Source organism: Aspergillus aculeatinus (assembly GCF_003184765.1).
Source record: "Aspergillus aculeatinus CBS 121060 unplaced genomic scaffold BO66scaffold_29, whole genome shotgun sequence".
NCBI classification, from domain to species: domain Eukaryota; kingdom Fungi; phylum Ascomycota; class Eurotiomycetes; order Eurotiales; family Aspergillaceae; genus Aspergillus; species Aspergillus aculeatinus.
The window spans coordinates 244,292-256,752 of record NW_020291498.1 but is presented as its reverse complement, the minus strand read 5'-3'; the positions used below and the strand labels follow the sequence as shown (position 1 = coordinate 256,752).

The 12,461-nt window shown below is 56.4% G+C and overlaps 5 protein-coding genes across 5 annotated transcripts; 3 read left to right on the top strand and 2 right to left on the bottom strand.

The window, feature by feature from the left end:
- Positions 1 to 240: 240 nt before the first annotated feature.
- BO66DRAFT_402276 (uncharacterized protein) lies at positions 241 to 1,461 on the bottom strand (the record flags this gene model as incomplete). Its single annotated transcript, XM_025648812.1, has 4 exons — positions 241 to 424; positions 519 to 819; positions 913 to 1,053; positions 1,125 to 1,461. The coding sequence occupies 4 exons, from the start codon at positions 1,459 to 1,461 to the stop codon at positions 241 to 243; spliced, it is 963 nt and encodes a 320-aa protein (XP_025503119.1).
- Positions 1,462 to 2,484: 1,023 nt separating this feature from the next.
- On the top strand, positions 2,485 to 3,390 carry BO66DRAFT_325070 (uncharacterized protein; the record flags this gene model as incomplete). The annotated part of the gene is made up of 1 exon (XM_025643857.1): positions 2,485 to 3,390. One exon carries the CDS (start codon positions 2,485 to 2,487, stop codon positions 3,388 to 3,390), a length of 906 nt encoding a protein of 301 aa, XP_025503118.1.
- A 425-nt stretch (positions 3,391 to 3,815) lies between these two features.
- On the bottom strand, positions 3,816 to 7,304 carry BO66DRAFT_453363 (acetyl-CoA synthetase-like protein; the record flags this gene model as incomplete). Its single annotated transcript, XM_025651991.1, has 2 exons — positions 3,816 to 5,741; positions 5,847 to 7,304. 2 exons carry the CDS (start codon positions 7,302 to 7,304, stop codon positions 3,816 to 3,818), a joined length of 3,384 nt encoding a protein of 1,127 aa, XP_025503117.1.
- A 1,129-nt stretch (positions 7,305 to 8,433) lies between these two features.
- Positions 8,434 to 9,559, top strand: BO66DRAFT_439363 (uncharacterized protein; the record flags this gene model as incomplete). Its single annotated transcript, XM_025651146.1, has 5 exons — positions 8,434 to 8,680; positions 8,759 to 8,878; positions 8,960 to 9,084; positions 9,152 to 9,206; positions 9,279 to 9,559. 5 exons carry the CDS (start codon positions 8,434 to 8,436, stop codon positions 9,557 to 9,559), a joined length of 828 nt encoding a protein of 275 aa, XP_025503116.1.
- Positions 9,560 to 10,372: 813 nt separating this feature from the next.
- Positions 10,373 to 12,053, top strand: BO66DRAFT_453360 (isopenicillin N synthase family dioxygenase; the record flags this gene model as incomplete). The annotated part of the gene is made up of 3 exons (XM_025651990.1): positions 10,373 to 10,534; positions 10,614 to 10,781; positions 10,926 to 12,053. 3 exons carry the CDS (start codon positions 10,373 to 10,375, stop codon positions 11,616 to 11,618), a joined length of 1,023 nt encoding a protein of 340 aa, XP_025503115.1. The 3' UTR covers positions 11,619 to 12,053.
- Positions 12,054 to 12,461: the final 408 nt, after the last annotated feature.

The following is a 12,461-nucleotide window of genomic DNA, read 5'->3' as shown; positions in this document are numbered from 1 at the left end:
AAACAAGCATGAGTCCTCCGTAATTGCCGACTGCGGCTTGGTAACTTAATACCGGGTATTATATATATACTTGTACTTGCTTAAGTACTGTTGATTCACTTCCCAACTAAGTATCAACCACCACACCCGAGGTCCTCCACATCCTCACATCCATGTCGAGTTTCCCCACGATTTTGACTGAACCGAAATCCTTACCGCTTGGTTATACGCTCAATAACTCATTCAGGGCTTCAACCCGATTCACGCAAATTCCGCATCATGCCATCTTTCAATCTCAAACCCCGATGTATTGTACTGCTTGGCCCACTCGTGGATCTTCCAAAAGTTCCGACAGGTATGCTGGGTGGAGAAGTTGGCCTTCCAGATGGGATACTCGGGCCCCGGGGGTGGCACGCGCGGGGAATGCACAATCACCGAGAGGTCGCTGTGGCACATGAGAGCCTAGTCCGCGAAGGTGGGCCAAGAAATAAGTGATTGCTTTCATTTGCCGAGGAAACACGGATGAATGCAATACCTACCTGCCGCAAGTACTCAATGCAGTGAGTGATCTGGAGAGGAGTTCAGCTGGATGGATGCACTCGAGATCGCGAGATACGCTAGGCTTACTGATGTGCACAATGTATTTCACCGCCGCCTGGTTGGTCGTGTTGTCGTTCCGCCAGTCGACGGGCTGGTAGACATATTTCCGGATGGAGTTCAGACAGTGCAATTGATGGAAGACATCGAGCTGGATGAGAGCGGTGGAATCGTTGACCGTGGCCGGCATAGTGGGCTCGAGGAGCGAGGCCTCCTGCTCCGGGTTCAGTGCCAGAATCCCAACTGAGGTGCATGGAGGTCGTCGGGGTCAGCTAACCATGCGGTGTATGGAACCGGGGGGGGAGGGGGGTCAGAGTGCTTCCTATGGTAGCTCACCATCCACCAAGTGCCGCCACTGCAGATTCACCGCGCCGGTAGGGGGCCCTTCATAGGGACTTGTGTCCTCGCTGCGTTCTCCGGTCCATCGACTCTGTTCAAACCGATACGGCACGTATTCGACTGCCTCCGAGGCAGATGCTACCGCCAATTTCTCAGTTGTTGGGAAGTGACAAGTAAGCCACGCCCGGGGTGGGTGGGGCGACACTCACCGAACTCGAATTCTTGTAAGCCGGACGCCTCGCCGGCTCCCCCGGTATCAGCACCATGATGGGCGTCTGGTAGGGGGTCATCATGCGACATGGCCGGGCAATGCTCGAAGTTGAAGCCCGACCCTTTCCACGGCCGACTGGGATGCACCGGCGGATCAAAGAACACGGACAAGCGATTGTGATAGAAGAGTGTAATAATCCATGTGGTGGCCAGCGCAAGGTGCAAGACCAGAAACAGCACGTTCTGCATCCATGGGGCTGTCCGTCCTGGACGAGCAGACGATGCCCGAAGCGACCGCTGGTGGCTTTTGAAGTCCGTAAGCTCGGTTTCGTTCATTGTGCGTCTGTTTCTCTCGCTTGTGGTGGATATCCACGGTGCCTTTTCTTGCTTTGGGATGGGTGGGAGGTGGGCGGCAGAAGCACTCGACCCACCGGAGCAACAGGAGTACAGTATCAAGGCTCGGAGATGACTGACCGCGGAGAATTGAGATCCGCCATCTTCACGACAGATGAACTAAGCAAATGGAAACAACCAGTGATCTTAGAACAGACTTCAAAGGGCATTGGAATTGCGCGTTTATTACTGGTACTGTACGCCTGTGGGGACGGTATCGTGAACGCAAATACCTAGAATACCTAGTACCCTTTCATTACAGACGATATACAGAAGAGTGTACAGTACCGTACGGTGTGTACAATACGTATTCGGGAGGTCGCATTGATGGTGTGGTTGGCATCAGCACTAATGCACTAGCTAGCAAGTGGCGACCCTGGAAGATGAAACACACTCTGAAAAGCACTGTAGGATGGGTGATAAGGGAGCTCGGATGCCAATGGAATTGCTACGATTCGTGATGATCGCCGGAAAGGGTCGTGCGTGCGGGGAGTGAGCAATTGCACACGGGTCGATCCCCCGACGGAGCATGGCCGGAGTCCCGCTGCGGAGGCAATGCCACGTAGTCTGACCTACTTTATATTACAGCCGGTACGTTATATAGGTTATATCACGTTACGCACCTAATAATACCCCCCCATAACAGTACTGCACAGGCTCGGGTATGTAGGATTGCTGTGTATGTTGAGCGGCTTTGGGCCGGGTAATTCTGCAAGATTATTATACTTATTGAATGAAAATAACAATTTGAACCTATCAAGGTGACAAGCTAGACAGGCAGGAATACTGTAAATGATAGGACTGAGAAAAGAGTTGCAGGTAGTAATCGCGTGCTCTCGTCAGTGTTTCGAAGCAGTGGTAGACCCCGTCCTAGATAAAGTCGACCAGCGCGATTCAAAGAAAAGAGCCTACCAGCTATGATCTGGTCACAAGCTCAAAAAGAAAGAGAACAAAAACAAAATGCACATGCCCAAGCAAGACGAATTCGATGCGGCGCGGTTCCTCGAGGATATTGAACGCACTTGCGCGATTATCCACGCCCCATATTCGGAATCCCACACCCGGGCAAGCCTGGAGGCCTTTGCGACGAGTTTTCAGCGAGGAGCCGTCCTGTGGCGCACGACCAATCGACCGGGAGACGCCTTGAATTATCGCTTCTACGAGCGCCGCGTCACGGACACGGTGGCCGCCGCCGTCAAGGCTGGCCTCCTCGCCGCGGACCACCCGCTGGGAGCCCTGATCACCGCCTGGAGTCGCCTGTACGATGGCACCCCGGAGCAGTCGTGCGACTTCGACGCGCAGCGAGGGCTGGCCAAAGCGTGGGTGTACCTGGGGGGAATGCGGCCCATCGACGACATCCTCGCCGTCGAACCAGTGCCCGAGTCCATCCGTCGACATGGGCCCGTCTTCCACAGCCTCGGGCTCGAGTGGGTTCGGCATATGGCGGCCGACTACACCTCCCACACAGTGAACATCTACTTTCGGGCCCCCGGGCCCTTGAAGCTGGAGCAGGCCGATCGCTACGTGCAGCTCGCCCATCCGGCCGGGGCGCTGGAGCCCGACGAGGTCGAGCAGATGCGTCTCTCACTGAATCCGCAGGGCTTTACCTTCGCTGTGACGATGGACTATGGCACCGGGGATATCAAGCGTGTGGCCTTCTACGCGCTGAAGCTCGAGCTCGCCAGGTGCCTGCACATCGACCCGCGTCTGGACCGGTTTTTCACTGGCACGCCGTCCTACGACGAGGAGACGATGAACGCCATCGCCTGGTCGTTTGGGAATCACGGCAGCCGCTACATCAAGGCCGAGCGGAGCTACTGTGGTCAGCTCGTGCCCCTGCTCCGGGACTGGAATAGTGCGATGACCTCTTAGACTGTGAGATGGCAGGCAATTCATAACTTATTTGAATATATGCAGGCGGTCTGTATCACTTCCCGCAATTATCTCAATTCTGCAATGTATTTATTGGGGTACCGTGAACTCAACCGTACGGGTTCAGCAGTTGTGGCTTGTGACCGTAACCTATGGAGTACACCATTCCCAAGCATGTCAAGATCATGAGCCCCCAAGATACTACAGCTAAATATCTGGGTCGACATTTTGTAAGACATAGTATAGCATAGCATGCGCGCGAGAGATTACGGTGAAGCCCAGCACTCACCACCGCGGGACCATAAAAAGTCGCGACTCGTCAGGGTGGAGGTCCAAATCCTGCGGTTTGGTTTCCTGTGGATGCGGTTAGCTCATTGTGTCGCGCGATGCACAGAGAAAATCTAATCGAAATACGAAGTTCTGAGTCAATAGCTTACCAACATCTGCCTCTTAGCCTCCTCCGACGCGGCGGTAATGGACTCGGTGAGCGCGGACGCAGGCAACGAGGCCCAGCCATTCAAGCAGATCTCGTCGACGCGCGGGCTCTCGCCCGCCGCCGCCATCGGCGCGAGGCGCAATTGTAGCAACGCGCACTCGAATTTCCGGAGGACCTCCTCGACAGTGGGGATCGCAACGATAGCCGGATCGAAGATTGCTTCGACCTGCACGCTTGCTGGACCTAGCGTGCAGCTCAGCCGGAACGGCAAATTTACGGCTAGCTGGCCCCAGAGTAAGGGTAGGGGTAGTGCGCTCTGGGCTGTCGTCCCCGCCGTCGACGATGGAGCCGCAACCTCCAGCTTGGGCAAGAGGTTCAATCGCACGGCGCTCATGCAGAGACCCATGATCTCTGGGCTGATCCGGGCGATGTTGCGGAAGTGGAACTGCTCATATGCGGTGATCGCGGCCGTGTCGGCTTGGATTTGACGGCACAGGGTCCCAACGGTCTGCCCCGAGAGAACACGGATGCGCAGCGGGTATGCGGTCATGGTGGGTGCGATCAGATCCCCGACCCCGGGCAGATCGGCGCAGCGCCCGTGGCCGAAGATGCCCAGGATGACGTCGGAGCAGTGCAGGATCTCGGCGAAGGTGACAGCCCAGGCGGCGTTGACCAAGGTGGATAGTGCCATTGGCCCAGGGGACTGGCCATCGAGTCGGACCCGCCGTGTGAGAAGGGTGTCACAATTCACGGGCTGGCTTTTGTCCATAGCGACAGGGGGAAAAGGTCGCGTATCTACCCCCTTCAGATGGTCCGTCCAGAATCGGGTGGCGGCGTCGCGATCCATTGCCACGATCTGCTGAATGAATGTCTTGTACTTGAGCCCTGGGGGTGAAGGAGGGGGGCACCCGTCAGATACATACGCTTGTCGCAGCGCCAAGAACAGCTGCCACAGCGACCAGGCGTCGTAGCCCGCATGATTGACCGTCATTACCAGGTATTTGCCTTGGGTTTGCCCATCCTTCACGATCCCTAGTCGGAAGAGCGGGTCGCCTGTTCCGACGATGTGTTTGTGCTCTTCCTCCAGGTAATGTTGGAGGGATGTCCCCCGGCGCGAGGCGAGGCCAGCTCCGGTCTTGGCAACCACCTGGACATAGCCCGACCCCGAGGGATGGCGAATCATGCGAGTCCGCAGGATCTCATGAGTTTGGGCCAACCGATCCCACGCGCGGGCAAAGCGCTCCTCGTCCAGCATGGCGGGGAGCGCGTACACGGCCTCCATTTGGAAGGACCGCGAAGTGATTCCGGCGTGGATGGAAAAGATCTGCTGTGCGGTGGCGGGATAGATGTCCTCCACTTCAGCGACAGGCACCTGACAGTCATTGCTGGCCTTGTGGAGCAAAACCTCCCGCTCGGAATCGAGGAGAAGAGAGAAGGCAGGCAAATCGTGCGCCACACTGATCTGGGGCTCGGCAACAGAATTAGAGGCCGCTGCGGCTGCCATATCTGCTAAGAGAGGGTGCAGGAGGACCTGGTTGACCGTCAGATGGAGTCCTCGCTTGCCAACCTGGGAGACCAGCTCCATGGCGAGGATCGAGCTGCCGCCTAGACTGAAGAAATTATCCTTCGGTCCAATCTCCATGGCTCTAAGAACGGCAGCCCATGCGTCGCGGAGCTGTTGCTCAGGACCAGTCAAAGTTAGGGCTCGGGCATCGGTTGAAGAGGGGCCCGTGAAACGTCTCGCCTCGCTTGCGGGAAGTTGCGCGAGGATGGCTAGCAGTCGCTCGCGATCCGTCTTGCCATTGACAGTGACTGGCACACTGCGTATGGGGATGTACAAGGACGGAATGGCATACGCTGGAAGTGAAGCGCGCAATCGGGAACGCATGGCGACCACCATGGCGTCAAACCGTCTCTGCTCGGTGGGTGAGGTCTGCACCACCGCCGGCCGTGAGCCCCGGTCCCAGTCTAGATATCCAAGAGAAGGCTCGTCATGAACCCCGATGACCGCCATCAGGACAGGGCCACGCTTCTCCCCGGACTCTCCGCCGCCGGTATGCCCAGCGATTAAAATAGCGAGGACACAGAAAACATCCTCTCGCAAACACTGCAGTTCCGCCTGCAGCCGAGCCTCGACTTCCCCTAATTCTAGCCGCTGCCCGTTGACCTTGACCTGACTATCCTGGCGGCCTCGAAACCACAGCTTCCCCTGCTCGTCATATCGGGCCATGTCGCCCGTGCGGTACAGCCGACCGACCGGGTCGACGTTCAGGGCACGCATCCACGCCGGGGGCGCGATGAAGAACTCCCGCGAGCGCGCCCGGTCGGCCAGGTATCCGCGGCCCACGATGCTGCCCTCAATGACGAGCTCGCCCGTCTCACCGCTACCGCACAGCCGGTTGGGGTCGTCTCGATCGACAATCCACAGCCGGCAGCCCGACGGGGCGCCCAAATCCGTTTCGGAGTGCGCGCCGCGCACGACGGCGGCAACCACAGCGCATTCGCAGGGCCCGTACACTCCGTAGACTTCGAAGGACTGAACCAGTTGCCGGACAGTGTGCTCTTTGGGAGTTTCCCCACCAGTCAGGACCACGCGCAGTGTGGGAACCTGATGTAGATCGAGCGAAGGCAAGAGGGACTGTGTGAAGAAGGCGTGCGTCACGCGCATCCGGACCATGCTCGCCACAGGCGCATTCATCCGCTCGTCCTCTGAAGGGACGCAAATGCACCCGCCACAGAGCAAGGTGAAGACAATCTCCAGGACGGCGATGTCGAAGGAATAGGCACTGAACTGAAACATCCGCACGCGGGGATCGAGTTGCACCGTTTTGATGAATTCTAGGGCACTGGTGCAGAGGCTCCGATGCTCCACCACTGCTCCCTTGGGGGCGCCTGTTGATCCTGAGGTGAAGGCGACGTAGGCAACGTTATGGGGGCCACATCTCGCCGTTGAGCCTGAGCCCAATGGTGATACTGATACCTCCGGGGCTCCCTCGCCGCTACCGGAGGACGAAGAGCACTGGGCCAAAAAGTCATGGTCAACCACCACAACGTGAGCGCCACGGAGGAGATGGCCAGAGACTGCCACGCAGGGAGCAGAAGCCAGGACAATCGGCGACTGGGCTTGGTCTAGCACCTGCCGCAGCCTGTGCTCCGGGGTGGAGACCGCCAGGAGAATCACGCCTCCGCCCGCCTTGAGCACGCCCAAGAGAGCCACAATCATCCATTGGGACTTGGCAAAGAGTATCGGGACCAGGACCTCGGCCTGTACCCCGTGCGCAATCAGGTAGTCCGCCAAGCGTGTCGAGAGGGCATTTAACTCCCCGTACGTCATCTCGCCATCCCAGGAACTGATTGCTGGCGCGTCGGGATGGGCACGGCACTGCGCACCGATCAGGTCATGTGCACAGTAATCATGACTGACAGGAGGGGTCAAATTGGTAGTCCAGAAAGGCAAGTGTGGTTGGTACTCCCCCATGTTGGCATGTGGTGCTTGGAATGGGCTCTCTGCGACGACTCGTAATAACACGAAGAGATTGACCGCGAGTATGAGACTGACTGATAGCGGACTGTCTATCTTCAAAGCTGATTGCAGGGATTCACCAAGTATGATCGCATGCGCTGTGTCTTTCAGCCAGCCGAGTCACTTAGCCGGATGGTGTGCTGGACTAAAGAGGTGAAACCTGTCGATACCACCCACTGTGCCACAAGACGTGGAAATTCGTGTCTGCTCGAAGGGAATTTGTTCCCGCCAATCGGCCTCCCGTCAGATGTTGTATGGTATACGTAGGAATACTACCCCGCTTCTTTCAACAACCAGGGTCACTCATATGAATAAGAATACTAGCAAGTGATAGGTTACCGGTGGAATCAAGGCTATACTGATGAATTGTTAGTGAATCCCCCGCATGTCACGATATCCCGCGTAGAGAGAGATCGAGGTCATCACTGGTAGATAAGTACTGGATAATTCGATCGATAAATTAGCACGACGCACGGACGGGGCGAGGCGTGGCCAATCTTCAACTTACTAAAATACTACGGTAACTGCTAGGTAACTTGGGTATTACTTAGTATGTACTAAGTTAGCCACGCTGCAGCCATCTTGCTCCGAGACTGTGCCAAGCGACCAATGGCAGGGCTGTCAAAGCTTATCAGACAACAAGCAATCATTCACTTCTTCCGTCTAGGTTGAATCAGGGAATGGGTAAACAGGCTGGTCGCATACCGATACCGTACAGTACAGGACTGTCCCTCATCTTTGTTACCATACTATGCCATACCGTACCGAAACATGATCAAGTACAACTTGATTAAATACAGATCACATACAGGACAGTATTATGATATCCCTGAACATAACAGCCGTCCTTTGGCATATGGTGTGGTCTGAATCCTGCTTTCCCTGCACAATCTGCAGGACTGAAGAGAGGTAGCTGGCCCCGCCCTGGGGCCAAACGGCTTGGTAGCAAGCGGTCCGATGATCTCAACAACCCACAGATCCCTAGACTCCTGCTAGCCCTTAAGCCCCAACACCCTCCCAGGACCATCTAATCATCCACCCATTCACCCTTCTGCCCATTTCTTTCACTCGCCATTTCAGCACTATGCATCCAGACGAGGAATCTCTGTTGAAAGGCACAGAGGACCAGGAAGAGGCAGAGACCTCCTCGTGTCCGCCGGGGGACGAGACCCCCCCCGTCATGGCGCATCACCAGCCCCGCAGCCATCTCCTCTGGGCATTGCTTCCCGGCATGCTGAACTCTCTCGTACTGCTCGGCAACATCTTCTTCTTCCTGTTCGTGGTCAACAAGATCCTCACCGTGAAAGGCTACTGCCCTCGGGTCCCTTACTGTAAGTGATGAGCCCTGCCAGCGATGTCCCCTGAGAGGGGTGAGAAACGCCCACCGAAAATAACCATCCGAGCTCTAGCCCCCGCCAGTGCCTCGCTGAGCTGGGTCTCCACCCCGGTGGATTACGACGCCGCCAATCCCTTCGCTGGGGAACTGGGTTCCCTGGAATTGAATCGTGCATGGGAGGAGCTCAAAATCCGTAAGTAACCACCGGCGATGCTGTGCGGGTAGGACCGCACAAGTCCAAGCGCCAGCCCTAACTCGCACCTTATTCTTCCAGACGAGATCTTCCGGGCCTCGGAGGAAGATCTTCGGAGTGTCAACGCGTTGAATCCCAACTCCTTGCGCATGGAGCATGGCGGGTATATGGCGATCCTGCGGGTCTACCATGAGATTCATTGCTTGGTACGTTCCCTGCTGTTACCCTGTCTTTCCTCTCACGGATATCGGGTAACCATGAGGGGGGTGGTAGGATTGGATTAAGCGCGAATGGAAAGTCGAGAAGCCCGAGATGATGGACCACCTGGGTAAGTGTTTCACTCCCACGTACCGGAGACTGTACGATGGGCTCTACTGACATCCATTCGGGGGTGTCTCAGATCACTGCTTGATTGCTCTTCGCGACGGGGCCATGTGCCGGGCGGACCTGTCGGTGGGATCGCTGTACTGGTGGCCGGAAGAGGAGCACCGACGCATTCGGCGCCCCCCCGCCCAGCGGCGCTGCGTTAACTGGGACAGCCTCCAGACCTGGCTGCGGCCCAAGCGGCTGCAGTTCTACGGTGGAGTGGCTGAAGCTCCTATCAAGCCGGATGGGTCGAAGGTGGATGTCGTCTTGGGGGATCATTTGCATACTCTGGAGGATTTGAGCGCGATCCCCTGAGGGTGTGCTTCATTGGTGTCAATCTCGGTCTGGCTAGATCTTGGATTCATCCTTTCCGCCACGCCCGTGTCTTTTGTTCTGTGAGTAGGGAGCGAAAGTGGGTAGCAAAGGGGTGTGCGTAGCTTGGATGTGACTGCGCTATTGCTGTAGGCTCTTCCAATAAAACGGAGCTCGAAATCCACGGGGATTGCACCATGAGGTGCCGTTCATTGAAGCCCAATCAGAAAGTATTATGGACGGTCTTCTGTCCCTGATTTCGGGGATTGTCTACACATAGTGCTATCGCAGATAGGAGGAAATGAGAGCCTGAAATAATACTGGTTCACTGATGGGAACCCCCCTTCGGTGAATAGCCCGAGTGCCCGAGTTGCATTGGTGGCATCCATCAGCACATAAAACAATCAGATCCAAACCGAGGGCCGCAGAATAAAGGGGCTTGTATCACCAGTGGGTCCGCATCTCTACTCACTGGATGGATCAATATACTGCGGAAAGGAGGGGAAGCCGGCCCCTGTGCTTCGTGGACGATACGAGAGACCACGGTCTCACGCGATTTTTACCCAGAAACCAATCGCAGGATTACAAACCTAGTCTCGTCTCGTCGTCATGTCCGGCCCACTATGCCGTCCCCCTCTTGAGTTGGTTCCGATGTGAAGGAGTGCGTCGGAAATGGGCTGATGCCGCCAGACTTTGCAGACACCTGGCTGCCCCGAATAGTATAAGGGTCAGCCAGATTCTCCTTCCTCGCCGGTCACCCGATCCCCTCACGCCATCTTTTTCATTTCTTGTCATTTTCTGACTCTATTCAACACCATGTCCGGTCAATCGCTCGATCTCTCCGCCTATACACGTGGCTGCGTCGCGCAGCAAGAGGCGTTTGCTCAAGCGCTGCTGCGGGAACTCACACAGTTCGGCTTTGTGAAGCTGGTTCACCATGGCCTCTCGGACGAGGATGTTGGCGCTCTCTTCGACTGGGTTCGTAGACACTCCTTGGAGAACAGGGCTGAGAAACATCTCCACTAACAGAGCCATCTGCCCTTTTTCGCTTTGGTAGACGCGGAAATTCTTCGCTCTGCCTAGCTCGGAAAAAGTGCGACTCGCGCATCCCGCGGGCCCTGAGCCTCAGCGGGGCTGGAGTTGCGTGGGCGCGGAGAGGACCTCCAAGCTTTACCGCGCGGGGCTCGGCGAGACGAACATTGACGAAGAGCGATTCGATGCGCGGGTGAGATTATGGTGTCTTTTTTCCGTTCTTTATCCTGTCCATCCTCCGCGCTGCCCCCCCCTTCCCCCTCTCTCTCCTGGCTTTTCTCTCTTGCCCAACACCTTATTTTTGTTGATGCTGATGACAAAACCCACTACATGGTAGGAGCATTTTGACCTCGGACCCCCCGACGACAGAGCATGGCCTAACCGGTGGCCAGATGAGCGTTGTCTGCCGGGCTTTCAGGAGTTCCTGGAGCGGTACTACCGCAACTGCGCGGCGGTCAGCTCAGTGGTGCTCGCGGCGCTCGAGCAGGCGCTGGGGCTGCCCGCCGGGGCCTTTCGCGAACGTTGTACGCACACGGCGAGCGAGCTCCGTTTGAACCACTACCCGGCCATCGAGGTCGAGGAGCTGCGACGCGGAGTCGTCAACCGCATATGGCCGCACACCGACTTGGGGGTCATCACCTGCCTGTTTCAGGATGGCACGGGGGGGCTCGAGATGGAGGACCGCGCCAGCACGGCGGCCGGACACAAGCAGGCGTTCCTCCCCGTGGCCCAGGGACCCGAGGGGGCGCCGGCGGAGATGATCGTCAGCATCAGTGAGACGCTGCAGCGTTGGACCAATGGTCGACTGCCGGCCGCGGTGCATCGGGTCGAGCTCGCGCCACATCTGAAGACGCTGCAGCAGGGGCTGGTCCCGCAGCGCTTCTCCAACGCGTTTTTCGTCAAGGCCGACCGCGAGGTCTCCGTCGCGCCGCTCCCTCAGTTTCTCGCACCGAAGACACCCGCCCTGTATGAGGAGATGTCAGCATTGGAGTATCATCGCTTTCGGGTTGCCCAGGCCTATCGTGGGTGACGACCGGGCATTCGCCTCGAGTGTTGTTAGGGTTGCGATGTGGGCTGGTGTTCTTCGGTGCCCGTACCTGATCTCGTATCTTGAAATACCAGACCCACAGTCGTACAGTACAGGCAATGTGAAATGGGAACCTGCTGTACTGTACCTGCAATGTACATACAGCATAAACATCAACTCGGACAGTGCTGGGTGCCGCTTGGAATATATTGCGAGTGGCTCCAGCTTCAGTATAATCACGTATCCACTCCTACACGCCTGTCATGATTCACTCGTGCGCATCCGACCGTCTTGCACGAATGTTCCCCCAACGATGCCCAAATTAACCATCACCATCCTCGGCTGCGGTATCGTATCTCTCCATTCCTTCCTTTCCGTCTTGGCCTTCGCATGTCCACCAGAGACAGACTGATTGATTCCCGAACCCCCCAGTGTACGGGAACCCTAGGCACCTGCATCATCGACGGCCTCCAAATCCCCTTGACCTCAACAGTTGAGATTGAGTTCATCGTGCAAAACCTTCAGCCGAACAGCAGCACAGCAGTTCCTCAAGACAAATCCCAATTTTTAAGAGATTCTAGTAAGAAAGTTGTTGTTGAAGTCCAGACAAACGCAGAACTACCCGCAGACATATATTTGGTAAAGGTGATCAGATGGAATGCAAAAGTGTAGCTAACCCGTCTTTTATGGGGATATAAAAATCCGTTGTTCGTTACTCCAAGCCCAAGAGTAAGATATGTATCCAAAATGTATTCGATTGGATTCCGCGTCTTTTTCCCAGGGCTACTTGACGTACAACAATTCTAAAGGTATAAAGGTATGAGGGTTGAGAAAAAACATCTTGAT